This window comes from Diabrotica virgifera, chromosome 7, assembly GCF_917563875.1.
Source record: "Diabrotica virgifera virgifera chromosome 7, PGI_DIABVI_V3a".
Classification (NCBI taxonomy): Eukaryota; Metazoa; Arthropoda; class Insecta; order Coleoptera; family Chrysomelidae; genus Diabrotica; species Diabrotica virgifera.
In genome coordinates this window covers 251,767,958-251,793,613 of record NC_065449.1, presented here as the reverse complement: position 1 = coordinate 251,793,613, position 25,656 = coordinate 251,767,958, and the positions used below count along the sequence as shown (strand labels likewise).

Genomic DNA, 25,656 nt, shown 5'->3' with positions numbered 1-25,656 from the left:
ACAGGCAAAAAGCGAAGAGATTGAAGCGATACGATTCCTTCGTATAGCCATAATAACGTCCTACATAGAGATCTGCTGGTGCTAGCAGTCTCTGAAGAGTGCAAAAAAACTTTCTGAAAAATATCAAAATAGGTTGCGCGTGCATCCTAACACCCTGGCATACAATCTTCTCAACAGCTAATAAGCGAAGAGATTGAAGCGATATGATTCCTTGGACCTACCTAACCAATCCTGACAGTGCCTACAGTGGTGGAAGCTATGCCTTCAACAGCGCCCAGCCATTGTGTATCATGTCGTTTTTAGTTTTCGTGCTCTCGTATCTAAGAATGTGAGCATTCCACAGGTCAACAATCCAATACGTGTGATGCTTTTTTCGGCGGACTTGTAATCGCTCAGTCATTGTAAAGACAAATAATGTTACTTACTATTTTTATTGCGAAATAGATTGTAAAAATCTTGGATGTTAAATAAAAAAGTTCTTTCTTAAACGACCACTCCTCTTTAGCGATCAATTTTGTAATGGTAGCGCCTCCGGCTCGCACAATTGACTCTCCTGCGCTCCGTACGCATGCACTCCCATCTTACTTTCCAGTACCATTGACGAGTATTAGAAGATTGACCACCGAGAATGATAAAAGGAGCTTCGCCGCAAGAGAAGAAGAGTAGTACCAGAGAATTGATCTGGCAAGAATTCCACCGGCCGAAAGATATTGCCTGGAGATCAACCATACTCTAAACGTATTGAGTTAAAACCCATCCGTCCTGTCGCTGCGATTAAGTATTGATAATCGCTGAGCCGTTCCTTACCGAACCGAGTATTGATTGACCTATTCCATACTCTGACCGACCGATCTCTCCTATTAGATGTGTGTTTATGTACTAAATAACGCATCGGGTTGTCACGTCAATTAACTGTATTTATTTTGTTCCCAGGTAATCAGAGTCTTAGTTTTATCAACCTTCGCCGACATTGAGATACTTATTTTATTGTAAAAATAAGTTGATTTTATTTTATTTATTTATAAGAATACATTTTTATTTAAATTAAACTTGTTTTATACTCTGGGCTAATTAGCAAAATACAAGGAAAAGTTATTTACCAGCAATTTTATCGAATCGAATCTTATTATTGTATGTATTAATAATATAGACATGCAAAGACCGCAGATAGTGTGCTACTTTTTTTATAAACAAAATGGCGCCCGAAAATCGTGTTTTTTTCAATTTTTGCTCTATAACTCCAAAGATTTTAACTTAAGACCAAAAACACCCAAATAAAAATTCACCGCAATTAAATTCTGCATAGAGACGTGTTTCTTCCGATTTACTTCGACGAAAACTTTCCCCGGAAAAAGCGGGTTTTCCCACAAAATCTTTAATTTTCAACTAAACTTTTAGATAAGTAGTTGTTAATTAATAATTAAATAACTTGGTAACGTAAAAGCCCTTTCCGTATATATTATAATTCCAGAAGTCTATGGAAATTGAATCAACAGTTTAGCAACAATTAAAATGTTAATTAAAAATTTACGGTCGCTATAATAACGACAATAATTATGATGCATAAGAATAACTATGATTTTTTCATAAAAAGACACTATACCTATCTAATGTACTTTACAGAATTGAAATTGGACTATTTAAGCGGCCTCAGGAATATTTTAAAATTATAAACAATTTTTTGATTTATAAACAAATAGAATATCTCGGGAAATATTAAACTAAATTAAATTGTGAGAACGGTATTCAAAAGACAGCGGCAGGACGCTTCTTTTAAAAGAAAAAACGTTTAATTATGACGAGTGGTTCCTGAGATACAACCGGTCAAAGTTGACCGGAATTTACGGCAAAGATATAAACAATAGGATCATAATTTTCAAACCATCACCTTTTTATTTTTGTCCTCTTTCTCCACACCAATTTTCATATTTTTAAAATCCTCATAACATAGATTATTATAATAAAAACTATCGATAATACGTGTGAAAATTGCCAAAAATAGCAAAATTCCAATCAAAAATTAGGTTGAAGAAAATGTAACCCTCAAAGTTCAAAATCGGTATACGTTAACAAAATGCATTTTCTCGGCTTCCCATGGAGCAATTTCCTTCATTCTTTTTTTGTTCCCTAATAACTCGAGTAGAGCCATCGAACTAACGCATTACTAAATGTCAAACTTGCTTTTGTTTTGTTATAATAGATTAATTTATTTATAAGAACAGAAAATTACATATTTTTTCCAGTTGTAGGCTTTTTTAGATAAACTTACTACAAGTGTACCTTTTAAAGTTAAAAACATAAATATTCTCATTTGAAAGCTGTATAATTATTTAAACAATTTTTATTTAAACAAATTAAAATATTGTGTTATAATAAATAAATTAATTTATTATAACAAAAGAAAAGCAAGTTTGACATTTAATAATGCGTTAGTTCGATGGCTCTAGTCGAGTTACTTGGGAACAAAAAAAGAATTAAGGAAATTGCTCTATGGGAAGCCGAGAAAATGCATTTTTTTAACGTATACCGATTTTGAACTTTGAGGGTTACATTTTCTCCAACCTAATTTTTGATTGGAATTTTGCTATTTTTGGCAATTTTCACACGTATTATCGATAGTTTTTATTATAGTAATATGTGTTATGAGGATTTTAAAGATATGAAAATTGGTGTGGAGAAAGAGGATAAAAATAAAAAGGTGATGGTTTGGAAATTATGATCCTATTGTTTATATCTTTGCCGTAAATTTCGGTCAACTTTGACCGGTTGTATCTCAGGAACTACTCGTCATAATTAAACTTTTTTCTTTTAAAAGAAGCGTCCTGCCGCTGTCTTTCGAATACCGTTTTCACAATTAAATTTAGTTTAATATTTCCCGAGATATTCTATTTGTTTATAAGCCAAAAAATTGTTTATAATTTTACAATATTCCTGAGGCCGCTTAAATAGTCCAATTTCAATTCTGTAAAGTACATTAGATAGGTATAGTGTCTTTTTAAGAAAAAATCATAGTTATTCTTATGCATCATAATTTTGTCGTTATTATAGCGACCGTAAATTTTTAATTAACATTTCAATTGTTGCTAAACTGTTCATTCAATTTCCATCGGCTTCTGGAATTATAATATATACGGAAAGGGCTTTTACGTTACCAAGTTATTTAATTATTGATTAACAACTACTTATCTAAAAGTTTAGTTGAAAATTAAGGATTTTGTTGGAAAAACCCGCTTTTTCCGGGGAAAGTTTTCGTCGAAGTAAACAGGAAAAAACACGTCTCTATGCAGAATTTAATTGCGGTGAATTTTTATTTGGGTGTTTTTGGTCTAAAGTTAAAATCTTTGGAGTTATAGAGCAAAAATTGAAAAAAAAACACGATTTTCGGGCGCCATTTTGTTTATAAAAAAAGTAGCACATTATCTGCGAACTTTGCATATCTATATTATTAATATATACAATCATAAGATTCGATTCCAGCAATAAAATTGCTGGTAAATAACTTTTCCCAAAAATGGCCTATTCTCCGATAATCAGCCCAGACTATTACTGATGTGGTGTCTACCCATCACAACTTTTGATTGCTCGAGGGTGATCGCTGTTCTACTGTACCACACAATAACTGCGATTTTTAAGACAAAATTTCAGATAACATAAGAAAACATTGTTCCCGATAAATACACAAATACCTATCGCTTGCTCCAATAAAGTAGCAAGCTCAGATCCCGACCCATAAACTTACCTGCCACAACGATGTCTGCATTCCGCAACCTTTTGAGAACGTGTTCGATGAGACCGACATCCGTGCATGCCTGTAGGTTGCGAACGCTTTTCCGCAGAATAGCGATGAATACACTCCATATCTCCGCCTAGAACAAAACGAAAAGACGAAATTAAATTCGGGAGAAGCTATTCAAATAGATTGCCTTAAACTTTAAAAGAATGTTAGAATTCCTGAGTCAATAAAACGAACAAAATACTTGACGTATATATGTTTCTTAGAGGACGTAACGTTGTTTTTATTGATTTAATGCTCCATATAGGGGGTGAACGGTTAAGGCATGTGGATATTCGAAATTATTAAAATAATTTCAGAGTTTGTGGACTGTATTATATTGGTGTGGATCAAAATAATGAGAAGAGGTAATTAAACGTTATACAGACTATAGGTAAGTCAAGGTTCTAAAATAGTTTTACCAACAATACTCAGACACAATACGCAGAATAGCGATGAATAAAGTTCATCCCAATCTCTTCTTTCAGTGGATCATAGATTGTCGAATTCTCTCTACCGTAAATATTACACACAGAACTCAGAAAATTATGTATTCATTTACGGATAGTTGTATACTTTTACAACGTCAAGGATTAAAATTACATTTGTCATTCTATGTTACTGTATTTCGACATTTTACGTTGACGCACTGAAAGAAGGGTCTGGTATGAATTTTACACTCCATAGTTAGTAATAAGCTTTTTAATGTAGTAAGTGTTTAAATTTTTAGCGTATTGAAAAACTACATTTTTTTAAATTCTACTATTTTTTGATGATTTCATTTTATTGAACATAAATTTTTTTTGCAGCAAATAATCAACTTTAGCAGTGTTGTTTATTTCATGTTTTGATATTTTTTTTGTAGGATTTATGGACCTATATATCCCACTTTATTGTCTTTTTTATATAGACACCATTTTTAGATACTTCCGTCAAAGTATGCAAATTTTATCGTCAAAACTCCAGTTTCTCGCATCACAAATTGTACATTGTTACTTGAAGCTGCTCGTAATTTTATTAAGAGAAATCTTTTCGCAATTATTATTTACAACATACGCTTTGAGCGTACTAAACCCTTTATAATACGTTTCAATTCAGCGCAAATTGAATTTTATATCACGTAGCAAAAAGGAGGTATAGGAACACACAGGCAAAACTGCGAAGCCCTCTGTAGTAGTAGTTGCGATGTTGGAATAAAAGGCTGGCAGGTTTTAAAATAAACTTTTAGGGCAAATATGTATTTACAATGTGTTCTTTGGGGAATTGGGATGATTTAGACATGTTTAGGACGGTAGAAGGAAGATCATCTCAATAAAATTGAAGCAAATGTTTTAATACAAGAACGGACGACTAACTGTTTAATTAAGGCACGTACATATGTGAAATTAGTAATACAATTTCAGAGTTATGTGGACTGTATGTTTTTAGTTGCTGGTTTAAATGGAATTTAGAGAGCGATTTACAGACAATATTATATCTTTATAAAAATCTTACCGAAGTCACTGTTTCACCACCCGCGATTCTATCACCTCACATATACCTGTTTCACATACGGTTGACGAGATTTACTTGTTTTTAGCGGATTAGCGATTTGTCTATATCGGATTAGAGCTATTCCAGGTCAAATCAACACACTTTGAATCAATTTTTTTCCTGACCTATTTACATTTTGTTAAAATTTAGAGTACTCTTAGTGGATGATTAGGTGAAGAAAAATACAAAATTTTAAATTTTTATCTCAAGCCGTTTCCGAAATATAGTTATGTAAAGTTTTCCAAAAAAATCCAAACACACCGCTATCATACTCTTTTGGAATGGTTATAAAAGCTGTCTTAATTAAGCTAGAATGCTGGGAGAGGAGGTGTCATTTAGCAGCATTTTTAAAACGCGTTACAGTGGTATATACAACATGATGTTATGATAAACAAGTTTTTCTCAAACAAAAAAAATACATTTTGATTAAGTTTTTTTCCAAAAAGTATGTAATTTAAAATTTTCATAATATTCCTACAAATACATAGTACTGTTGTTAATAACATAAAAATTTTATCCTGGAATGGTGATGGGTTCAACATAAAATGAGTTCAAGATATTTATAAAACTTTCAAGTAACTAGTGTCGATGTACACACTAGCCCCGGGGGACCGACGGCTTAACGTACTCTCCGAGGCACGGTGAACAGCTCGCATTATTTTTAGAAATGAAAAATGGATTGTCTGTGCCGGGGCTCGAACCCGCGCGCTCTGGCTTATGATACCAGTATCATGCCGCTGCGCTACGGCTGTATTGGGTATTGGTAGGGATAAAAACTATTGTTACTAAATGTTAGTCAGGGTTGGCTTAAGAATTATTTAAAACTAATAATTGTATTTCTATTCTAGCCGCAGGTACTTAATTGCTTTCATTGTATTTTCTCGTATTCTTGAGAACCACAATGTGTTATTTAGTTATTTAGTGAGGTTTTAATATTTTAGTCGTATTGTCGTTTGTATAGTCACCTGTTGTAAACTTACTCTTGGCTATAACTAACTGTTGGGTTTTATATCTTTGTCACGTCGCAATTAATTTATAGATATTAATGATTTAGGATATTAAATGTATGTATGGTGTTATTCTTCTTGTTTTAAATAGAGCTCAATACAGTCTTCTTGCCCTTGCTTATTAGTCGTAAGTAGTAATATACATATAGAGGTTATATAGAGGCATTGTATATGCAGAAAGTAACACCCTCCACCGGTCCAAATATAAATAAATTCCTTTCAAATAAATAAATATCTAAAGACTAAGTTTTCAATCTAATAGCACATAAAATAACATTAAATATTACTCTACATTCCACCAGATTGAAAATAATGGGAACCTTCTCTGGTTCCACCTCCAAGGCTTCTAAAATTTGCAAGCCATAACGGATGCTGAGACTAAAGAAGATGAGGGAGTTTTACAATTTATAATTCACGTCCCCTCTGCTCAACGCGGCAAAGTTCCAACGAGAGAGTTTTAAAGTTATTAGAGAGAGGCACACCAAATCACAGCTTTTACGAAGGCTATTGAACAACAAATACAACGAGACGGGTTACTTACCAATGACTGGCTACTATCAATATTCATTCCACTTCCCAAAAGAGCCAACGCTAGAAAATGTGAAGAACACAATGGTGTGGCTGTAGTTTCGTATTGCAACGAAATTGAAAATGGTTATTCTTTTTTGGTTTATATGTTTACTTTGATTGGAGTACGAAGGGAACCATTCTCGTTGGAACTTTACCGCGCTGAGCAGATGGGACGTGAATTATAAATTGTAAAATTCCCTCATCTTCTTTAGTCTCAGCATCCGTTATGGCTTGTAAATTTTAGAAGCCCCGGAGGTGTAACCAGAGTAGGTTCCCATTGTTTTCAATCTGGTGGGATGTAGAGTAATATTTTTATTGTTATTTTATGTGCTATTAGACTGAAACCTTAGTCTTTTGCTAGCAGTTGCCGCTAGGGCATCCCTGCCATTTCGTTCGTTGCAATCCGTAACTGCACGCCGGGGTTTGTCGTGGTTGGGTCAGAGAGAGCAGCATATGTGCCTCCTGATGAGAGACTAATAAGTTTCGAAACCGGTAGAGGTGCTTGCTGCGCTCTCTGATTGAACTGGATTATGATGCGGCTGTAGTTTCGTGTTGCAACGAAATTGAAAATGGTTGTTCATTTTTTAAATAAATATCTGTTATAATTTCTAATTTTTTGCAACGTTTGGACAGTAACGCTGACTAAACATTTTTGAGCATGAAGAATATTAGTAAATATTTAAAGAGTTTATCGCTGTAACAAGATAAAATATTCCACGCAGATTACTCATTGTGTTTGGTAAAAAATTAAAAGTGAAGCTTCCGGCTAAAAAAGTCTAAAAAGTAATTCATTTATCTGCTAGAAAAAAGTTCTGAACTTTTGTTCGTTATTAACGAAAGCGGAGAGCAACAGAAACACTAATTAGCTGCATAAAGAACGCAACCTTTTTCGGTTGTATGCAATTACAAACGTACTGGTTATCATCAAGACGGAATATGGATATAAACTGTAATTGGAATTAGAATTAGTTATTTTACGGAAATGTGCCGTCCGCTAATTGGTTAATTATTTAGATAACAAACGATGCTCGTTTGTGCAGCTGCATTAGGTCGAAAAGATACGAATTAAGTGTGTTTTGCTGACATTTGTAGCTATTGTATGCAAACAGAGGGAGGATTAACTCCGCATAATTGCTGAAAGCTCTATTCAAATCTCTGGCATAAAGGAGGAATTGTGTACCTAGAGCCAAAATTTTCTGCTGCACGTTGTACTTTGTTGGAAGCTTTAATGAGCTCTGCAGATTGCGGTTCAATTTATACTAGTAAATCAATAATGCTAGATGACTTTTTTGTACAGAATTTTTAATTTTAATATTCTTTGATTTATGTATATTCAATTTTGAAAGTTTTTTCAATATTCCCTCAAACAAAATTCAAAATAAACGTCATTTTCGTTTTCAGCACCATCAAAAACATAAAGTAAGACAAAAATTTGCCACTCACCACCCATAGTCAGTATGTATCTCGAAAAATAAGCGTTATTTTGGGGATATATAACGTCGATATTAAAAGTTCCACCATTTTTTTTATAAAACATTTTCATCTAAAACATTCCAGAAAACTTTTTTGTACTCTATATTTTAACATAAATAATGTGATTAAAAAACTAAATCTCACCCCCTCTGTGGCTCAGTGGTAAGAGCACCTACCTTTGGATCGAAAGGTCCGAATGGTCGTGAGTTCGAATCTCACCAGGGTCAGAGATTTTTCGTTTATTATAAATTTAATAAATGAAAATAGTTTCTGTCCTTGTGGGATCGGTACTCACCGGAGGGACCGCAGACGTTCGGATACAATTAGCGTCTCTTTGCAAAGACAATGACGTCGACTTTCCAAAGTAACAAGACACTTACTCAACACACACACACTACACATGACACTATATCATGTACCTAACTGCAAAAATTCACCGTACCTACCAGGTCATTAGTTGTCGAGGCATTAGCTAAATAAAAAAAAAAACTAAATTTCAAATTTTGTCACTCAACATTGGCGATTAAACTTGCAATTGCAATTCAGGAATCTGTACTTTTTACTTTAAAAAATTCATAACTTTTACTAGAATAAGAATGTAAGCTTGAAACAGACCCCATTGTCTTCAGCAGGGTGATAAATATATTCTGCAAAAATTCCAGAAAAAAAAATACTAAAATGGAACAGAGTTGTAGCGAGTTAAAAAATAAACTTCATTTTTCTTAAGAACATAAAATAAGACTAAAATTATCCATTCACCACACATGGTCGGTATCTCGAAAAATAAGTGTTATTTTGGGGATTTATAACGTCGATATTACAAGTTGCACCATTTTATTTCTATAAAACATTTTGTTCTAAAACTTTTCAGAAAACTGCTTTGTACTCTATATTTTAACATAAAGTTGATTAAAAAGCTAAATTTCAAATTTCGTCACTCAACTTTTGCGATTAAACGTTGCAATTCAGGAATCTGCACCTTTTACATTAAAAAATTTATAACCTTTATTAGAATAAGACTGTAAGGTTGAAACAGTAATTAGTACTATAAAAATTTCAGAAAAATATATTGAAATAAAACAGAGTTGTAGCGAGTTAAACGCAAAAAAACGTTATTTAATTTTTTTTTATTTTTAGGGTAAAATTGCGGTTTTGACCATGTCCCCCCACATAAAATTCAAAATACATCTCATTTTCAGCACCATCGAAAACATAAAATATGACTAAAATTAGCCATTCACCTCACCGTAATCAGTACCTGATTATTTTGGGACGTTTTTCTGACGTTCCTAACCTTACGAGATATTCATAACATCGGCAAAACAAAATACATGATATGGGAAGCACAAACTATAGGATAAAACTATTTGAGATTTATAAACGACGAAAATATACAACCTACAAAAGAATTTGCTGTCTTTTTCGTCTCTTTATTGTCTGTAGTTGTTTTCTTTCAAAAAACTCAAAATCTCGGAGATAATTTTTGACTCCACTGCGAATGTCCACCAAATACAACTTAAAAACCAAATTTTACCTCATGTGTAATTAAAACATCGATTCTACAACCTTTAAACAGAATCACTTCATATTCGAAGTTTTGCATCTTTCGAAACCGACTGAAAGTTTTATTCCAGACACTACCTACAATGACCCTGTATATCTGCTCCACGGTAATGTGTTGTGAAGTTGTGTCATTTCGAATTGGGAGTGGTATAATATGGCGGCCTAATTGTCTTGAACTTGTGGTAATGTAGATTACAGTTAGAGCTAAACTCTAGAGAAAGATCGATCGGGGAGTGAGATTACCCTACATTACCACCAAAAAAATGATCAACGGGTGACAGGGTAACTACTCGAGATTTTGTGTTTGATATTGTTCTTCTTCTTGCTATTTTCTAAAGGCATTTATGACGACTATACATTCATCCACTCGTACATTATTTTTGTACTGTGTCTCTAAATGCTTTATTTCCCTAGGTTTGGGGTATAAACTATTTTTATCTAGTGTTTCCAAACGCATTTCATTATTTCCTGTTTGCCACCATTTCTTTCACTTCATACTATGTTTTGTACCGTATTATCCCAAGTCTCTTTAAGTGGTCTTCTTTTCTTTTTTTTTTTTGTCGATCTTGCTTCCTATATTCGTTTAACAAGTATTTCACTATTTATTCTGTGCAAGTGCCCTAACCAGCCAAGTTATTTCCTGTTCTAGCCTCATCTGTGAACAAGTCTCTTTGATATTCTTCGTACTCCACTCCCTCCTTCTTTTTGCAAGAACAGGTATTGTAACTTTCGAGATTTGATGGTGGTCAGTACCTCTCGGTTCTTCTTCATCCTTCTGAGGACCTCGTCATTTGTGACCCGGTCAGTCTACGCGATTTTATTCTCCAATACAGCCACATCCCTAATGCTTCCAATTTTCTGCATATATATTCGTTGAATGGCCACGATTAAACACTAGAAAATAAGGAAGGAGAAGACGTAGCATAGTTGTAGAATTGACTTTCTGTTGTCTTTTTCTTGTTAATATTTAATGCTGTCTTTATGTTTATATCTAGTCCATACTGTTAACTTTAATACGTGATTCTTTAATAAGGACTTGTAGGTGTTCTAGGTTGTCCGTAAATACTAGGTGCGATCTGCATACCCGAAGTTGTTTAGGCGGTACCCGTTTAGTAAAATACCTTTTCCAGTTTCGTGCAAAGCTGATTCGTCATACATACATTTTTTATATGATGTATTGTCACGCCAACGTTGTACACCCTTGCCGCCGCTCCTACCCACGGACTTTCCTTATGTTTTTGTATAATGAAATATATTTTATACTTCCTACGGTCTCCACCGCATCCCACATTTCGCTCGCCATCGTATTCTATCCACCCATTCGTTTTCTTCTATAGCTCTCTCTGCCATAGACTGTTCTATGCCTTTCTTCCATGTTTCTGTAGGCCTTCCTCTTCTTCGTCTATGTATGGGTGTGTAATTGAATACTGTTTTTGGCCATCTTTCCTCTGGCATTCTCATAACATGACAATACCATAGCAATTGCTTTGTTTCTATTTGGTCAACCGTGGAATATACACTCTTTGTCTGTCGTCTTATTTCCTCATTTGGTAAGTATTCTAATCTAGATATCCTGCATGCGTAAGTAATCCATTTCCGCCACTTCTATATTTTTTCTTTCCTTTCCTGTGAGTTGCCAACACTCTGTATATAATAAGTTATAATAGGTTCCACAATTCCTCTGTACATTGTTAATTTCGTGTTCAGCTTCACCTTGTTAGACCATAGTAGACAATTTAAAATACGAGTTGCTTTCCTTCCTTGCCGTATCCTATGCTGTATGTCGCTTTTTGTAGTTCCTTTTTCTGAAATTATGCTTTCTAAATATCTATATTCCTTACATTTTTTTTTACATATTTAAAGTATAAGAAAATGTTAGGAATAATGAATGAATAACTCATTATTTTGTCTGGTGCTTTTTCCATGATTAAAAAAGCTAGGAAAGTTTATTATCTCATTGATCGTTAAAATATGATGCTGTATTCATATCATTCATCTACCTGGTCTAAAACTACTTTGGGATTCATCTAGTATTGTTTCTATTATGCGCCTCAGTTTCTTTCCTAAAATTTTTGAAGTGAAAACTTCTTTAGGGACGTTGTGCACTTTTTGGATAGGGGAAAAAGCATTGAATTCGCGACCGTCATCGCGACCGTCATCGCGACCGTCATTGCGACCGTCATCGCTTATGCTATATAGTATGTGTATGTATATATAAATTGTGTAGAGGTATTTAAATTTAAAATAAATATAACACATATTTTAAGAAGGGGAAAAAGGATTTATTTCGCGACCGTCATCTCTTCGGCTAAATAAATTTTGTACGTATATACATTATGTGTATGTATAATGTATATATAAATTATATAGAAGTATTTAAATGTAAAATAAATGTAAAACCTATTTTAAGATGGGAAAAAGGATTTATTTGGCGACCGTCATCGCGACCGTCATTTCTTCGGTGAAATAAATTTTGTACGTATGTATACTATGTGTATGTATATATAAATTGTATAGAAGTATTTAAATTTAAAATAAATTTGAAACTTATTTTTGGATGGGGAAAAAGGATTTTTTTGGCGACCGTCATCGCGACCGTCATCTCTTTGGCGAAATAATACGTATAATAATAGTAATATAATTGAAGTGAAAACTTCTTTAAGGACGTTGTGCACTTTTTAGGCACGCAACGCGTATATAATATTGGTATAACACCTATTTTTGGATGGGGATAAAGAATTGATTTCGCGACCGTCATCGTTAAGTCGAAATAAATTTTATATGTATATTTATCTTCTTCTTCAGTCTGTTTGCATCCACTGCTGGACAAAGGCCTTCCCATGAGTTCTCCATTCTTTTGTGTTTTGTGTTATTTGGTGCCAGTTTCTCCCCATTTTTGCTTTGATGTTATATCTAGCCATCGTTTTTGGGGTCTTTCTCTACTACGACTGTGCTCGCGTGGTCTCCAATGTACAATGTTTCTCGTCCACGTTTCGATGTTTTGTCGTGCCACGTGTCCTACCCAGGTCCGTTTCATTTGCATTTCAATTCTTCCAATTACATATTCCACTTTCGTCCTGTTCCGCACGTCCTCATTTTGTATAATATGTTCCCTCAGAGATACCCTAACATAGCTCGTTTGATCGCCCTTTGTGTCGTTCTCAATCTATTGGCTGATACCTGTGTAAGTGTCATCGTCTCCATTCTATGCGTCATAACTGGTAGAATACAACTGTTGAATACCCTTTTCTTTAGATTTATTTGTATCTTTTTGTTCTTCAACACATCACTGAGTCTTGCTACTGCTGCCCAAGTCATTCGGATTCTTCTAGTTATTTCTGCCGTTTGATTCTGTTTGCCTAGTTTGATCGTGTGACCTAGGTATATATACTTTTCGACACTTTCGATATCACTTCCATCTAAGTCGATTGTGATATATTGATTTGTCATCACTTTTGTTTTATTTGTTTTTGTCCTCTGTCTAACTTCTCTCTCCGTTCTTATTTTGCTTGTTGTTAGACCTTCTGATACATTTATTTGCATAGTTGCATTGTCGTATATGTATTTGATGAGTATTCTATATCTAGAATCAATCCTTGCGTTATTCATTCCTTCTAATGCGGCCCAGAGTTCTATGGAATCGAGTGCCTTATTGTAATCCACAAATGCCAAATGAAGAGGTTCATTGCATTCGTTGCACTTTTCGATAAGTGTCGTTATTGTCTGTAGGTATTCTATGGTACTATGTCAACAGGCTGGTAACTATCGAATTTATTTGATAGCCTGTTAGTAATTATTTTGGTAAGCATTCTGTACGGATGTGGCAACAGGCTTATTGGTTTGAAATTTTCGCGTTTGTGGTACCTACATATTAGGTATTATTAGAAATAGCAGATAATAAAAGGTACAAATAAACGTAAACAAACTATTTATTTTATAACCGAACCGTATTATAATAATATACAAACAGAGAAATTAAGATGTGTCTTATACAAAATATTCTTCGAGACTAAAATATCAAACTCAAAACTCTACTAACATCGTTCCCACATTCATAATGTAACTTGACACTTTTTCGCAATTTTACATAAGAGTGTTCGACCTAAAAGGTTCGGGGAATCAGCCCGCCCACTAAGACTGCATGTGTCCATTTTAACTATATATAAATAGTATAGGACGCACGCAACGCGTGTATAAAGAGGTATAGAACTTCTTTTTGGAGTGAGAAAAAGCATTGAATTCGCAACCGTCATCGCTACGGCGCGATATTAGTAATTTATTATACTATAGGTTGAATTGTGTATGTATAAGTTCGTACGAAGTTATAATGGTTGTATGAGGAATAGAGTGTATAACCGAAGGAGCTTGCGAAGCAAGCGCATAAGGGGCCACACGGTCCCTACTCCAATCATTATAAGTGATTAGTGTTTAAAGTATTTTTGAAGTGAAAACTTCTATAGCGATTTTGTGCACTTTGTTGATGGGGAAAAAGCATTAAATTCGTGACCGTCATCCCTTCGCCGAAATAAATTCTGTACGTTTATGTATTATGTGTATGTATATATAAATAGTATATGATGCGCCCAATGGATATATAATGTAGGTATATCACTTCTCTTTGGATGGGGAAAAAGCATTGAACTCGCGATCGTTATCGACACGGCAGATATTAGTAATTTATATACTATAGGTAGAATTGCGTATAAGTTCGACCGAAGTTATAATGGTTGGAGGAGGGATAGAGTGTGTACCCGAGGGGGCTTGCTTCGTAAGAAGTTTTCACTTCTGTCGGCACTCCCACAAGTGCCCTATTTTTTTTTTGGTATATTTTCGTTACTGTGTTAAGCAGGGTAATTTCTCTATAGTTATAATTCTTATTATCGCCCTTCTTCAGGAGAGGTGCAGTCCATTTTCCAATCTGTATGTTCTTGTTCCTGTTTCTACGCCATATTGATTAACTCCAGTAGTTTTGTGTTCCTTTGTCACCTACACCTTTAATCATTTCACGCGTAGTTTTACCATGTTCAGCATCCTATTCTTTTTTTTTATTTTCTTGTTGCACCTATTAATTCCTCATATTATGTACTTTCCGTAATGTAATATTCTTCATTATCGCTTTTTTTTTGCGAATCTGAAACAGGGATAGGCCAACTTTTTTGCATCTTTTTGGGGTCCCAAAAATTCATATTCTTAACAAAATTCAGCGTGCTCGTATGATTTTTAGACGTCCAGTGCTATTTTCGTTTCTGATGACTGGACTGTAATCGTTCTAAAATAAATAAAGACAAGACATAAACTTTCTCGTTCTTCTCTATACATAGTAAGTACAGTCAAAGCTTCCGTATGTTACTCATATTAATCCCTGAAGCAAATATAATTCATAATTCCAGCCTTTTACCTTTTCCTAAGTACGGAAATACATGTCTTTCATTTCTGAGAATCTAAAAGCCAGAAGTAGCAACATTTTCCGCAGATTTCCATAAGACAAAGTGTAGATCTCTGAATTCTGAATTTCATCCGTCTGACAGACATAAATAAATACCTTATATTTTACGTTACTTATGAAACTTCATACATCAAAATTAGACTGTGGATGACATCAAAGTATGGAAATTCCACGTCGAACGCCGGAGCAGAAAATGCTATCTCATTTATGCCGGCATTTTTCATTTCTTTGTACAATCAAGACACGTACTCTTCTCTCCTGCTTATCTGCCGCAAAAGCAAAATGTTCAATCTCATCACCGAGATTATATTATGTTGCTTACGTTTCGAACTATACAAATAATGAGGGTGGTGAGTCTTTTGATGTTGAGAATGGCGAGACTTGAATATTAGAACAAATGAACAAAAATTCGAAAGGGAAAAAGAAAATGTGTATGCCATTTTGTCTATATATTGTAATTTAGAACTGAAAGCAAAAAATAAAAAGCTGAATTGTGTAATCCAAAAAACCTTTGATATTACTAGATTTCCGAAAATAATTAAATAACGCCTACTAGCTGGCATATTACTTATTAGGTTATTTCGAAAATAAGACTCTTACATTTACGAAAAAGAGCTGTTTTCAACAAAACCAAGTATGCAAAATTCGATTTAACAGAACCGGACTTACAGCCATTTTGTCATAAGCAAGTTCCAACTCACCCCCACCTTTTATTTGAAAAGGTAGACTTAAACTTGTGAAATCAAATATGCGCAGAATTTTATGAAGAATACGATGATCGGCTTTCCAGTGCCCCTTTATTAGGTAAATTTTGTAAAATTTTGATTATTTAAGTTTTGATATTCAATTACGCCCTCTAGCGGGGGACCTACAATTATGAAAATAATTTCTAGGTTTTTCCCGAGGCAACTTTTGTTATAAATATTTTTTTCTCAAAGCTGTACTATAAACGGTTCCTGAGATATGGCCGAGAGCCATTCTTATTGGGACACCCGGTATGTACCGGGTGTCCCAATAAGAATGGCTCTCGGCCAAATCTCAGGAACCGTTTATATTAGTAGAGCTTTGAAATAAAAAAATTTATAACAAAAGCTGCCTCAGGAAAAGCCTGGAAATTATTTTCATAATTGTGGGTCCACCGCTAGAGGGCGTAATTGAGAATCAAAAATAAAAAAATCTAAATTTTACAAAATTTTCCTAATGAAGGGGCACTGGAAATCCGATTATTGTATTCTTCATCAAATTTTGCGCATATTTGATTTAACAAGTTTAACTCTACCTTTGCAAATAAGAGGTGGGGGTGAGTGGGAACCTCGTTATGAAAAAATAGCTGTAAGTCCGGTTCTGCTAAATCAAATTTTGAAAACTGGGTCTTGTTGAAGACAGATCTTTTTCTTCAATGTAAGCGTGATAATTTTGAACCATCCTAATAAGTAATAAGCCAGCTGGGAGGCATTATTTAATTTTTTTCAGAAATCTAGTTTTCTTTGGAAAATATTAAATACAAGTATGCATTTTTAATCATACTTTATAAAATTAGATTAAATTAGCAATAGAACAGCAAAAACCGCATGTCGATACCTTTTTTCTATCTCAAGATATCTCGAGAAACGTGTAAATTTTATACATAATTGTTACTATCACCGGTAAACTAAGTTAATGAAAAGTAGTGTGCTGTGGAAAAAAACAAAATAACATTTTCCAGATGTCAACGTATAAAAATATAATTAATTAAAACAACAATATAAAGGGAAACAATACTATTAAAATTAAATATAACACAGAACAAAAGGAACTACTTAGTGACAACCTAAATATTCAAATTGTTGCCCATCATACACTACTCTAGAATACATTATCCAGAGAATACTAAACGCCATTCAAAACATATCGAGAGCAGAAATTGAGACTGCTGTTCAATCTACTCTTGAAAGAGTAAATATTTGCAACGAAAATGATGGGCAAAAATTTGAACATTTATGTCATCATTAAATAGTTGTTTTTATTTCTTTGCAATAGGGCTTTTCAACGCTTCTCATTTGTTTCGAGCCTCTGTCATATGCCGTATAATCCGTGTATAATATTAATATACGAGATATGAACGAGGCTCGAAACAAATGAGAAGCGTTGAAAAGACCTAATATACGTTGACAGCTGGAAAATGTTTCTTTGTTGTTTCCATAGCACACTACTTTTAATGAATTTCGTTTACCGGTGACAGTAACAGTTATGTTTTTAAATTTACACGTTTTGTAAGATATCTTGAGATAGAAAAAAGGTATTAACATGCGGTTTTCGCTATTCTGTTGCTAATTTTGTCTAATTTTGTAATATGGTATTAAAAATGCATGTTTGTATTTAATATTTTCCAAGGAACACTAGATTTCTGAAAAAAATTAAATAACGCCTTCTAGCTGGCATATTACTCAGTAAGTTGGTTCGAAATCATAACTTTTACATTGACGAAAAATATCTGTCTTCAACAAGACCAAGTTTGCAAAATTTGATTAAGCAGAACCGGACTCACAGCCAGTTTTTCATAACAAGGTTCCCACTCACCCCCACCTCTTATTTCCAAAGGTAGACCTAAACTTGTCAAATCAAATATGCGTAGAATTTTATGAAGAATACGACGATCGGATTTCCAGTGCCCCTTCATTAGGAAAATTTTGTAAAATTTAGATTTTTTTATTTTTGATATTCAATTACGCCCTCTAGCGGTGGTCCCACAATTATGAAAATAATTTCCAGGCTTTTCCTGAGGCAACTTTTGTTATAAATTTTTTTATTTCAAAGCTCTACTATAAACGGTTCCTGAGATATGGCCGAGAGCCATTCTTATTGGGACACCTGGTACTTGCAAACTGGTAAAACAATAAATTCTGGATATTATCGTAACCTTTTAGATAAGCTGCTGAAGGATCCTTTTTCATCAGGAGAATGCTCCGTGTCATATGATCATTTTAACAATAGTTAAAATCCATGAATTAAAGTTCGAATTTTTAGAGCATCCACGCTATTCATCGGATTTGACCCCTGGTAATTTCCATCCCTTTCAATATTTTTGCAGAATTTTGCACTTGTTTTGACCTGTCTATAATTTCTAGTCTATTTCTATATCTTTATTCATAACACCCAATAAACTATTCAAACATCGACAATCAATATTACTCTGGTTCCACAACAGTAGTTCCTCGTTACTCGATACACCTGGTATTATCTTACGCTGCATAGTAATCAGTCTATGGAACTAATTTGGTATCTAATGGTGCAAATTATATCGAACGTTCAATATTGATAGATTCTGCGAAAATTTATGGCTGATTTCAGATAAGGAAATATTATTAATGACCAATTATTTTGTGAAGGACACTACAAATTATCCAGTAACATCAGTAAAGTTTCACGTAGACAGTGATTTTATGAATTTTTTAACAGGAATTAATAGGGCTTTTCATTCACAGTCATTTGTTTCGAGCTTCTGTCAAATGTCGTCTAATATTAATATATCTACGTCATACGTTATTGGTATTGCCAATGATACAAATCAAAGACGTATGACGTAGATATATTAATATTATGTGACACATGACAGAAGCTCGAAACAAATGACAATCGATGAAAAGCCCTATAGACATAAAGGGAACAAAACTTTAAGTTATTTAGTAATTCGGCCAGAATAATACACAGTGTGAAAGGCACTTAAGGAATAAAATTATTTCTGTCCTTGTTTCAAAAAAAGAATGTGTGTGTACTTTGTACGCACGTAAGAAGTTATACTTCTATTATATAATTTCAACGAAATAAATATACTTTAAACAGTTTATTTGTATTTTATTTAAATATTAAACTAATTTAAATACTTACGATTTTCAAAAAATTTTTATTAAAACAATACCAAAAATTAAAAAAAAAGGAATATGAATTGTCCGGATTTGAACGCGGGTCCTGTTGATCTCTGGTCGAATGCTCTACCACGGCTCTGTTTACATCGCTTCTCGGACATAATTACAATCACGGTGACAAATAGATCAAGTAAAGTATAAAATAAAAATGTTTTAATAATAATTATTACATATCTTACTCCCGAGGAAGACAAATCCAAAGACACAAAAATTATAATAAATATCATCATCATTCTCTTTGCCTTATCCCTATGCGGGGTCGGCTTCCCTAATTGCATTTCTCCACACAATTCTATCTTGGGCCATATCAATGTTAATCCCCTTTACCAACATGTCCTGCCTTATCGTCTCCACCCAGGTCTTCTTTGGTCTTCCTCTCCTACTCCTTCCAGGAATCTGCACTTCAGCTATTCTTCGTATTGGGTGGTTAACGTCTCGACGTTGAACATGACCAAACCATCTTAACCTATGCTCTCTCATTTTGGCATCAATTGGTGCCACACCTAGACTTCCCCTAATATACTCATTTCTAATTTTATCCTTTTTTGTCACTCCACTCATCCATCTAAGCATTCTCATTTCCGCCACATGCATTCGCTGTTCCTCTTTCTTTTTCACTGCCCAACATTCAGTTCCGTACATCATAGCTGGTCTTATGGCTGTTTTATAGAATTTTCCCTTCAGCTTCATTGGAATTTTTCTGTCACACAACACACCACTCGCTTCTTTCCACTTCATCCATCCAGCCCTAATTCTACTGCATGCATCTCCATCTATTTCTCCATTACTCTGTAATACCGATCCTAGGTACTTAAAACTATTGCTTTTTACAATCATTTCACCATCCAAAGATACCATTTTATTTGTAGTAGCTCCATCTTTAAATGAACATTCCAAATACTCTGTTTTTGTCCTACTAAGTTTTAAACCTTTTTCCTCCAGAGCTTGTCTCCACTGTTCCAGTTTTTGTTCTAAGTCTCTTTCACTATTTCCTACTAACACGACATCATCAGCATACATTAAGCACCATGGAATGTTACCCTGTATTTTCGCTGTTATCTGGTCCAAAACTAATGAGAATAAATACGGACTAAGCACAGAACCTTGATGCAATCCTACTTTCACATGAAATTTATCAGTCTCTCCCACACCTGTCCTAACACTAGTCGTTACTCCCTCATACATATCCCTCACAATCTTTACATATTCACCAGGGACTCCTTTCTTATTGAGTGCCCACCACAGAATCTCTCGAGGAACTCTATCATATGCTTTCTCAAGATCAATGAATACCATATGAGCGTTTGTTTCTTTACTCCTGTATTTTTCCATCAACTGCCTCATAATGAAAATTGCATCTGTTGTTGATCTGCCTTGCATAAAGCCAAATTGATTCTCGGATATTTCGGTTTCTTCACGTATCCGTCTATCAATTACTCTTTCCCATATTTTCATGGTGTGGCTAAGCAGTTTTATAGCCCTGTAGTTTGTACATTGTTGTATATCTCCCTTGTTTTTGTAAACAGGTACCAGTATACTGCTTCTCCATTCGTCTGGCATTTGTCCAACTTCCATAATTCTATTAAATAGACCTGCTAGCCACCTTGTTCCTGTCTCTCCCAATGCTCTCCATACTTCCCCAGGAATATCATCTGGTCCTACCGCTTTTCCTTTCTTTATTTTTTGAAGCGCTTGAGCCACTTCCTTGTTGGTTATTTTGGTGACCATTGCTGCTAGCACAAAAATTATAGGTGACAAAAATTATAATAAATATATTTAATAAAAACAGTAATATATTCGTTTTGCACCTTATTTGCGCTGATACTGTTCTTACGATGTCAGTTGGACCAGTATAAAAACAAAATTCGACACCGATTGTCGGCGCCGTTTGTAAAACATAGGCGGCGCAATAGAAATTATTGAGTAAACTTTTATTTTTAAATTATGGTTCAATATTTGTTAAACAGTAATAATGTTGTTAATTGTTCACATTTCTTTATGAAATTGACACCAAAGATAATTAAAAATACATAATACAAATGAAATTTAACGTGCTTATTAATTTGAGAACTAAAGAAATAAGACTACACTTTGAATATACACATAAAATACTTACATGAAAACGAACAATTCGTCTTCCAGTCGAATTGTCTTAATTCATGACTAATGGAGAGATCACTTTTACTACTGTACAGGGGACATATTTTTGACAAGTTGAAATATATCACTATCCGTGTGTTCAGAACTTGATTCGACACTTGTTGTGTTTATAACTACCACACCAATATTGGAAAAGAAGTGAAAGGCGCAATTTACATAACAGTTATCAGACCAATAATGACATAAATACGCGGCAGAAACACGACTTGATACAGAAAGGACAGAAAGAATGCTAGAAACAGCAGAGATGAAAATACTTTGAAAAATCGATGGGATATGGGATATGGGAAGAGCTAAAAGTGCAGATATACGACAGATATGCAAGGTGGACAACATTAATAACTGGGTAAAAAGCAGAAGAGTATAATGGAACAACTACATGAGCCAAATGACAAAAAACAAAATAGTAAGGACGGCGAGAGACGGTTCCCCAATAGGAAGACGATCAGTTAGGTCTGTATCTCGCGTATGAAAAAAAAAAAGTTGATTAATAGTAAGCTAAAAACTTGTTAATAGCTTAAACGGTGTCTAGTCGGATCAACTGTGATATATGAGAACACTGTAACAGGGGCAGTTTTAATTGTGGAACAGGTTAAAAATTTGAAACGGTCAGACTTAAACTCTCCGAACAGAGATTAAACTCTCATGCAAAAATTAGACTGCTATTTATCACCTGTCATAATTCCTGTCATTTGACATATTCTACATGTTCCACTCATTAAAACGCCCATTTGGTGATAAATAGTAGGCGGCTGATTTTTGCATGAGAGTTTAATCTCTGTTCGGAGAGTTTAAGTCTGTTCTGTCGGACAAAATACATGTGCCGTTTTCGTGGTCTGGCCGTTCCAAATTTTTAACCTGTTCCACAATTAAAACTTCCCCTGTTCCAGTGTTCCCATATATCAAAGTTTCTCCAACTAGACACACTTAAGCTATTAAAAAATTTTCAGCTTGCTATTAATCAACTTTTTTTTCATACGCGGGATCCAAACCTAAGTGGGAAGACCACGAAAACTATGGAATGACAACTTACTGGAGGCACATTGAAAAACAGACAGAGTCATGTCTACACAAGAAGAAGAAGAAGGAAAAGAAGAAGAAGACATTAATATTGGTGACAAAGCAAGATAATATTTTTATTTTACTTGAACATGAGCTACACAATTTTTCCAAATGTCACTTTTGACTTGTAAGTATATATATATTGTATTAAAACAGAAAATAGTGAAGAATTACAAAGAATGATGGAAGCACTAGATAGTGAATCGACAAAGATGGGACTGAACATCGCTTACAGTAAAACAAAAGCCATGACCAATCAACAAGGAGAACCAATAATTACAGTGGCACAAACAAGAATAAAGCAAGTAAAAGAGATATTCTAGGACAAATCACTAAATTAAATAAAAAAATCAGACCGAAGAAATAAAAAAAAATAATAAGATTGGCCTGGGCATCACTCGGAAAACTGTCTTTTATTCTAAAGAAAAAAAAAATACCCCAATACCTAAAATCAAGAGTCTTCAATCAATGTACACTTCCTCTCCTCATATATGGCTCTTAGACATGGACACATACAAAGGAAAATATGGAAAAAATAAAAATATGAAACATGAATAATTCCATTAATTACATTATCCAATCAGCGGACTGAGCAAATCGTCATTAAAGCTGACGTCATTAAATCTCGCATAATATATGGGACATCCCGTATAAACAATACAGTTATTAAAATTTAAAATTGATCATTAAAAGTATAGAATACTTACAAATGCAATTTAATGTGCTTATTCATTTTTTAAGTACTAAAGAAATGAGACAAAAAATGTATTATAAAAATAAAATAATTGTAAGTTATGACGACGACACTGTTTATATAGTGTTTATATTGCTTGCCGCCTTTGAAACATGAGAAGGTATTTTGACCAGATAACGATATGATTTGAGCCTAAGCACTTCCGAACAATTTGACCAATTACTCTTCAGTATTGCCCAATAAGATACGTTAGAAAGTAATAAGCCACACCCGCGTCCATGTGGACTAATACAAGGAGTGATCAATTTTGAAGCAAGCAAATGTTTATATGGTTTATCTTTATTTCTATGCTCTTTGCAGAATTACTGACCGGACCCCAAAAATGCTGGTCCAACTGACATCGTAAGAACATTACATATCTACATAAATTGAAAGATTTAGCAACGAACTCCATACTGTCTGTCTGCGCATGCGCGTAGAATAATAAAAATTCACTCTCAATCGCGCCTAAAGAAGTATAACTTCAAAAATTATAAAAAACGCTCAGACCTGTCGATTTTTATATACACTCTCTAAGGCAAAATTAACCACCCACCTTAAAAATGGGCCATTTTTGATGTCTTGAATTTCCTAAACCTGTTGTCCGATGTAAGTGATTTTTTAATACCGGGTGTCCACTTATATTTTCCCCCATTTTAACTGCCTATAACTTCTAAACGGCTCAAGATAGAAATATGCGGTTTTCGCTGAAATGTTTTATTTTAGTAAAAGTTTTGTCTGAATGGATTGAATTTTTGAAGTTATACTTCTTTACGCGCGATATGAGGGTGAATTTTTATATGTTAAAACCTATCAGCCCGGCGCATGCGCATTATAACTTTGTTCTGATTGGATGTTCAAATGACATGTCAAAAATTATCCAATATGGCAGCTGTAGCGCAGCTGTGGTTTGGACGGTTGACGGTTTGGTTATGTATGGTTGTTGCGTTTTAAAATCTGTGGGAAGAGAAACAGGTTAGTTAATAGTTATACTGTCTTTTTAAATAGTTTTCATATTATATTTTTGAAGTTATACTTCAAAATGTTTTAATTTATGTATGTATTAGTCCAGAAAAGGTGTGGAAAGAATATATTAGTGTTTTTAAATATATTTTTCTACAAACGTGTTAAAAATGCAATTTTTAGGACTCCATAGGAGCATTAAAAATGCTACTTTAAAGCACTAGTGCTTTAAAATTTTTAAGGCACTGCAGCTAAAAGTGAATTGTCAAATTGTGAAACGTCAAAATATTTATATTTCATTTATTAACATTAATATTAATAATACAACTTGCGCAATTTGAAAAAGGTGATTTAAAAGGTTTTTTATTATAATTTTGTGTCTTTGGATTTATCTTCCTTGGGCGTAAAATAATAAAACATCTATTTTTATATTTCACTTATCACCGTGATGTATAATTATGTATATCTGAAAGGTAACTAGCATGCGGCTTGATGGCCTTGTTGGTAGAGCATTGGACCAGAGATCAAAAAATCGCGAGATTGCGGGTTGAAATCCCGGACGATTCATATTTTTTTCTTTTTTTTTTTAACATTTGGCATTGTTAAGTTTTGGTTCATTTTTGGTAATTATTGTTAATTTTTTGTATCGTAACTGTTAAGTAGGTATATTTATTTCGTTGAAATTATATTATAATAGAAGTATAACTTCTTACGTGCGTACAAAGTACACACACATTCTTTTTTTATATCTCTTTCAAATACAAAAAGAAAAATGGCGGATTTTTGAAAAAAACGTTGTTGACTTTTTTTTAATGGAACACCCAGTATATTTTTTTGTAAATTGAAAGAAAGGTCATTCACCTATCCAGCGATATAAAGTTTTTCAAAATCGGTTGTCAAATCACTGAGTAATTAATTTTTAGAATGAGAGGTGCAACGTGGATATCACATACCTAAATAACATAACTAAGCGAATTGATGTGATTTCACATTGCATCTCTCATTTTAAAAATTAATTACTCAGTTATTTGACAACCGATTTTAAAAAAATTTATATCGTTGGATAGGTAAATGACCGTTTTTTCAAGTTTTTATGTAAATTACCATTTTATATATCGCTTTTAAATAAAAAAATGGCGGATTTTTGAAATAAAAAACGTTGTTGACTTTTTTTATTGAAACATCCAGTATATTTTTTTGTAGCTTGAAAAAACGGTCATTTACTTATCCAGCGATATAAAAAATTTTAAAATCGGTTGTCGAATAACTGAGCAAATAATTTTTAAAATGAGAGATGCAATGTGGAAATCACATAACAATATCATTTTGCTTAGTTATGTTATTTATAAGTGATATCCACGTTGCACCGCTCATTTTAAAAATTAATTACTCAGTGATTTGACAACCGATTTTGAAAAACTTTATATCGCTGGATAGGTGAATGACTTTTCTTTCAATTTACAAAAAAA

General features: G+C 33.7%; 1 protein-coding gene across 2 annotated transcripts in view; it reads right to left on the bottom strand.

Annotated features, from left to right (window-relative positions):
- LOC126888405 (neurobeachin) overlaps positions 1 to 25,656 on the bottom strand; it is a 2,163,879-nt gene that overhangs the window by 675,718 nt on the left and 1,462,505 nt on the right. For both annotated transcript variants that reach the window (XM_050656648.1, XM_050656649.1), the window contains one exon: positions 3,740 to 3,866. In XM_050656648.1, the coding sequence (XP_050512605.1) occupies positions 3,740 to 3,866 (127 nt within the window). The remainder of the gene's footprint in view (positions 1 to 3,739; positions 3,867 to 25,656) is intronic.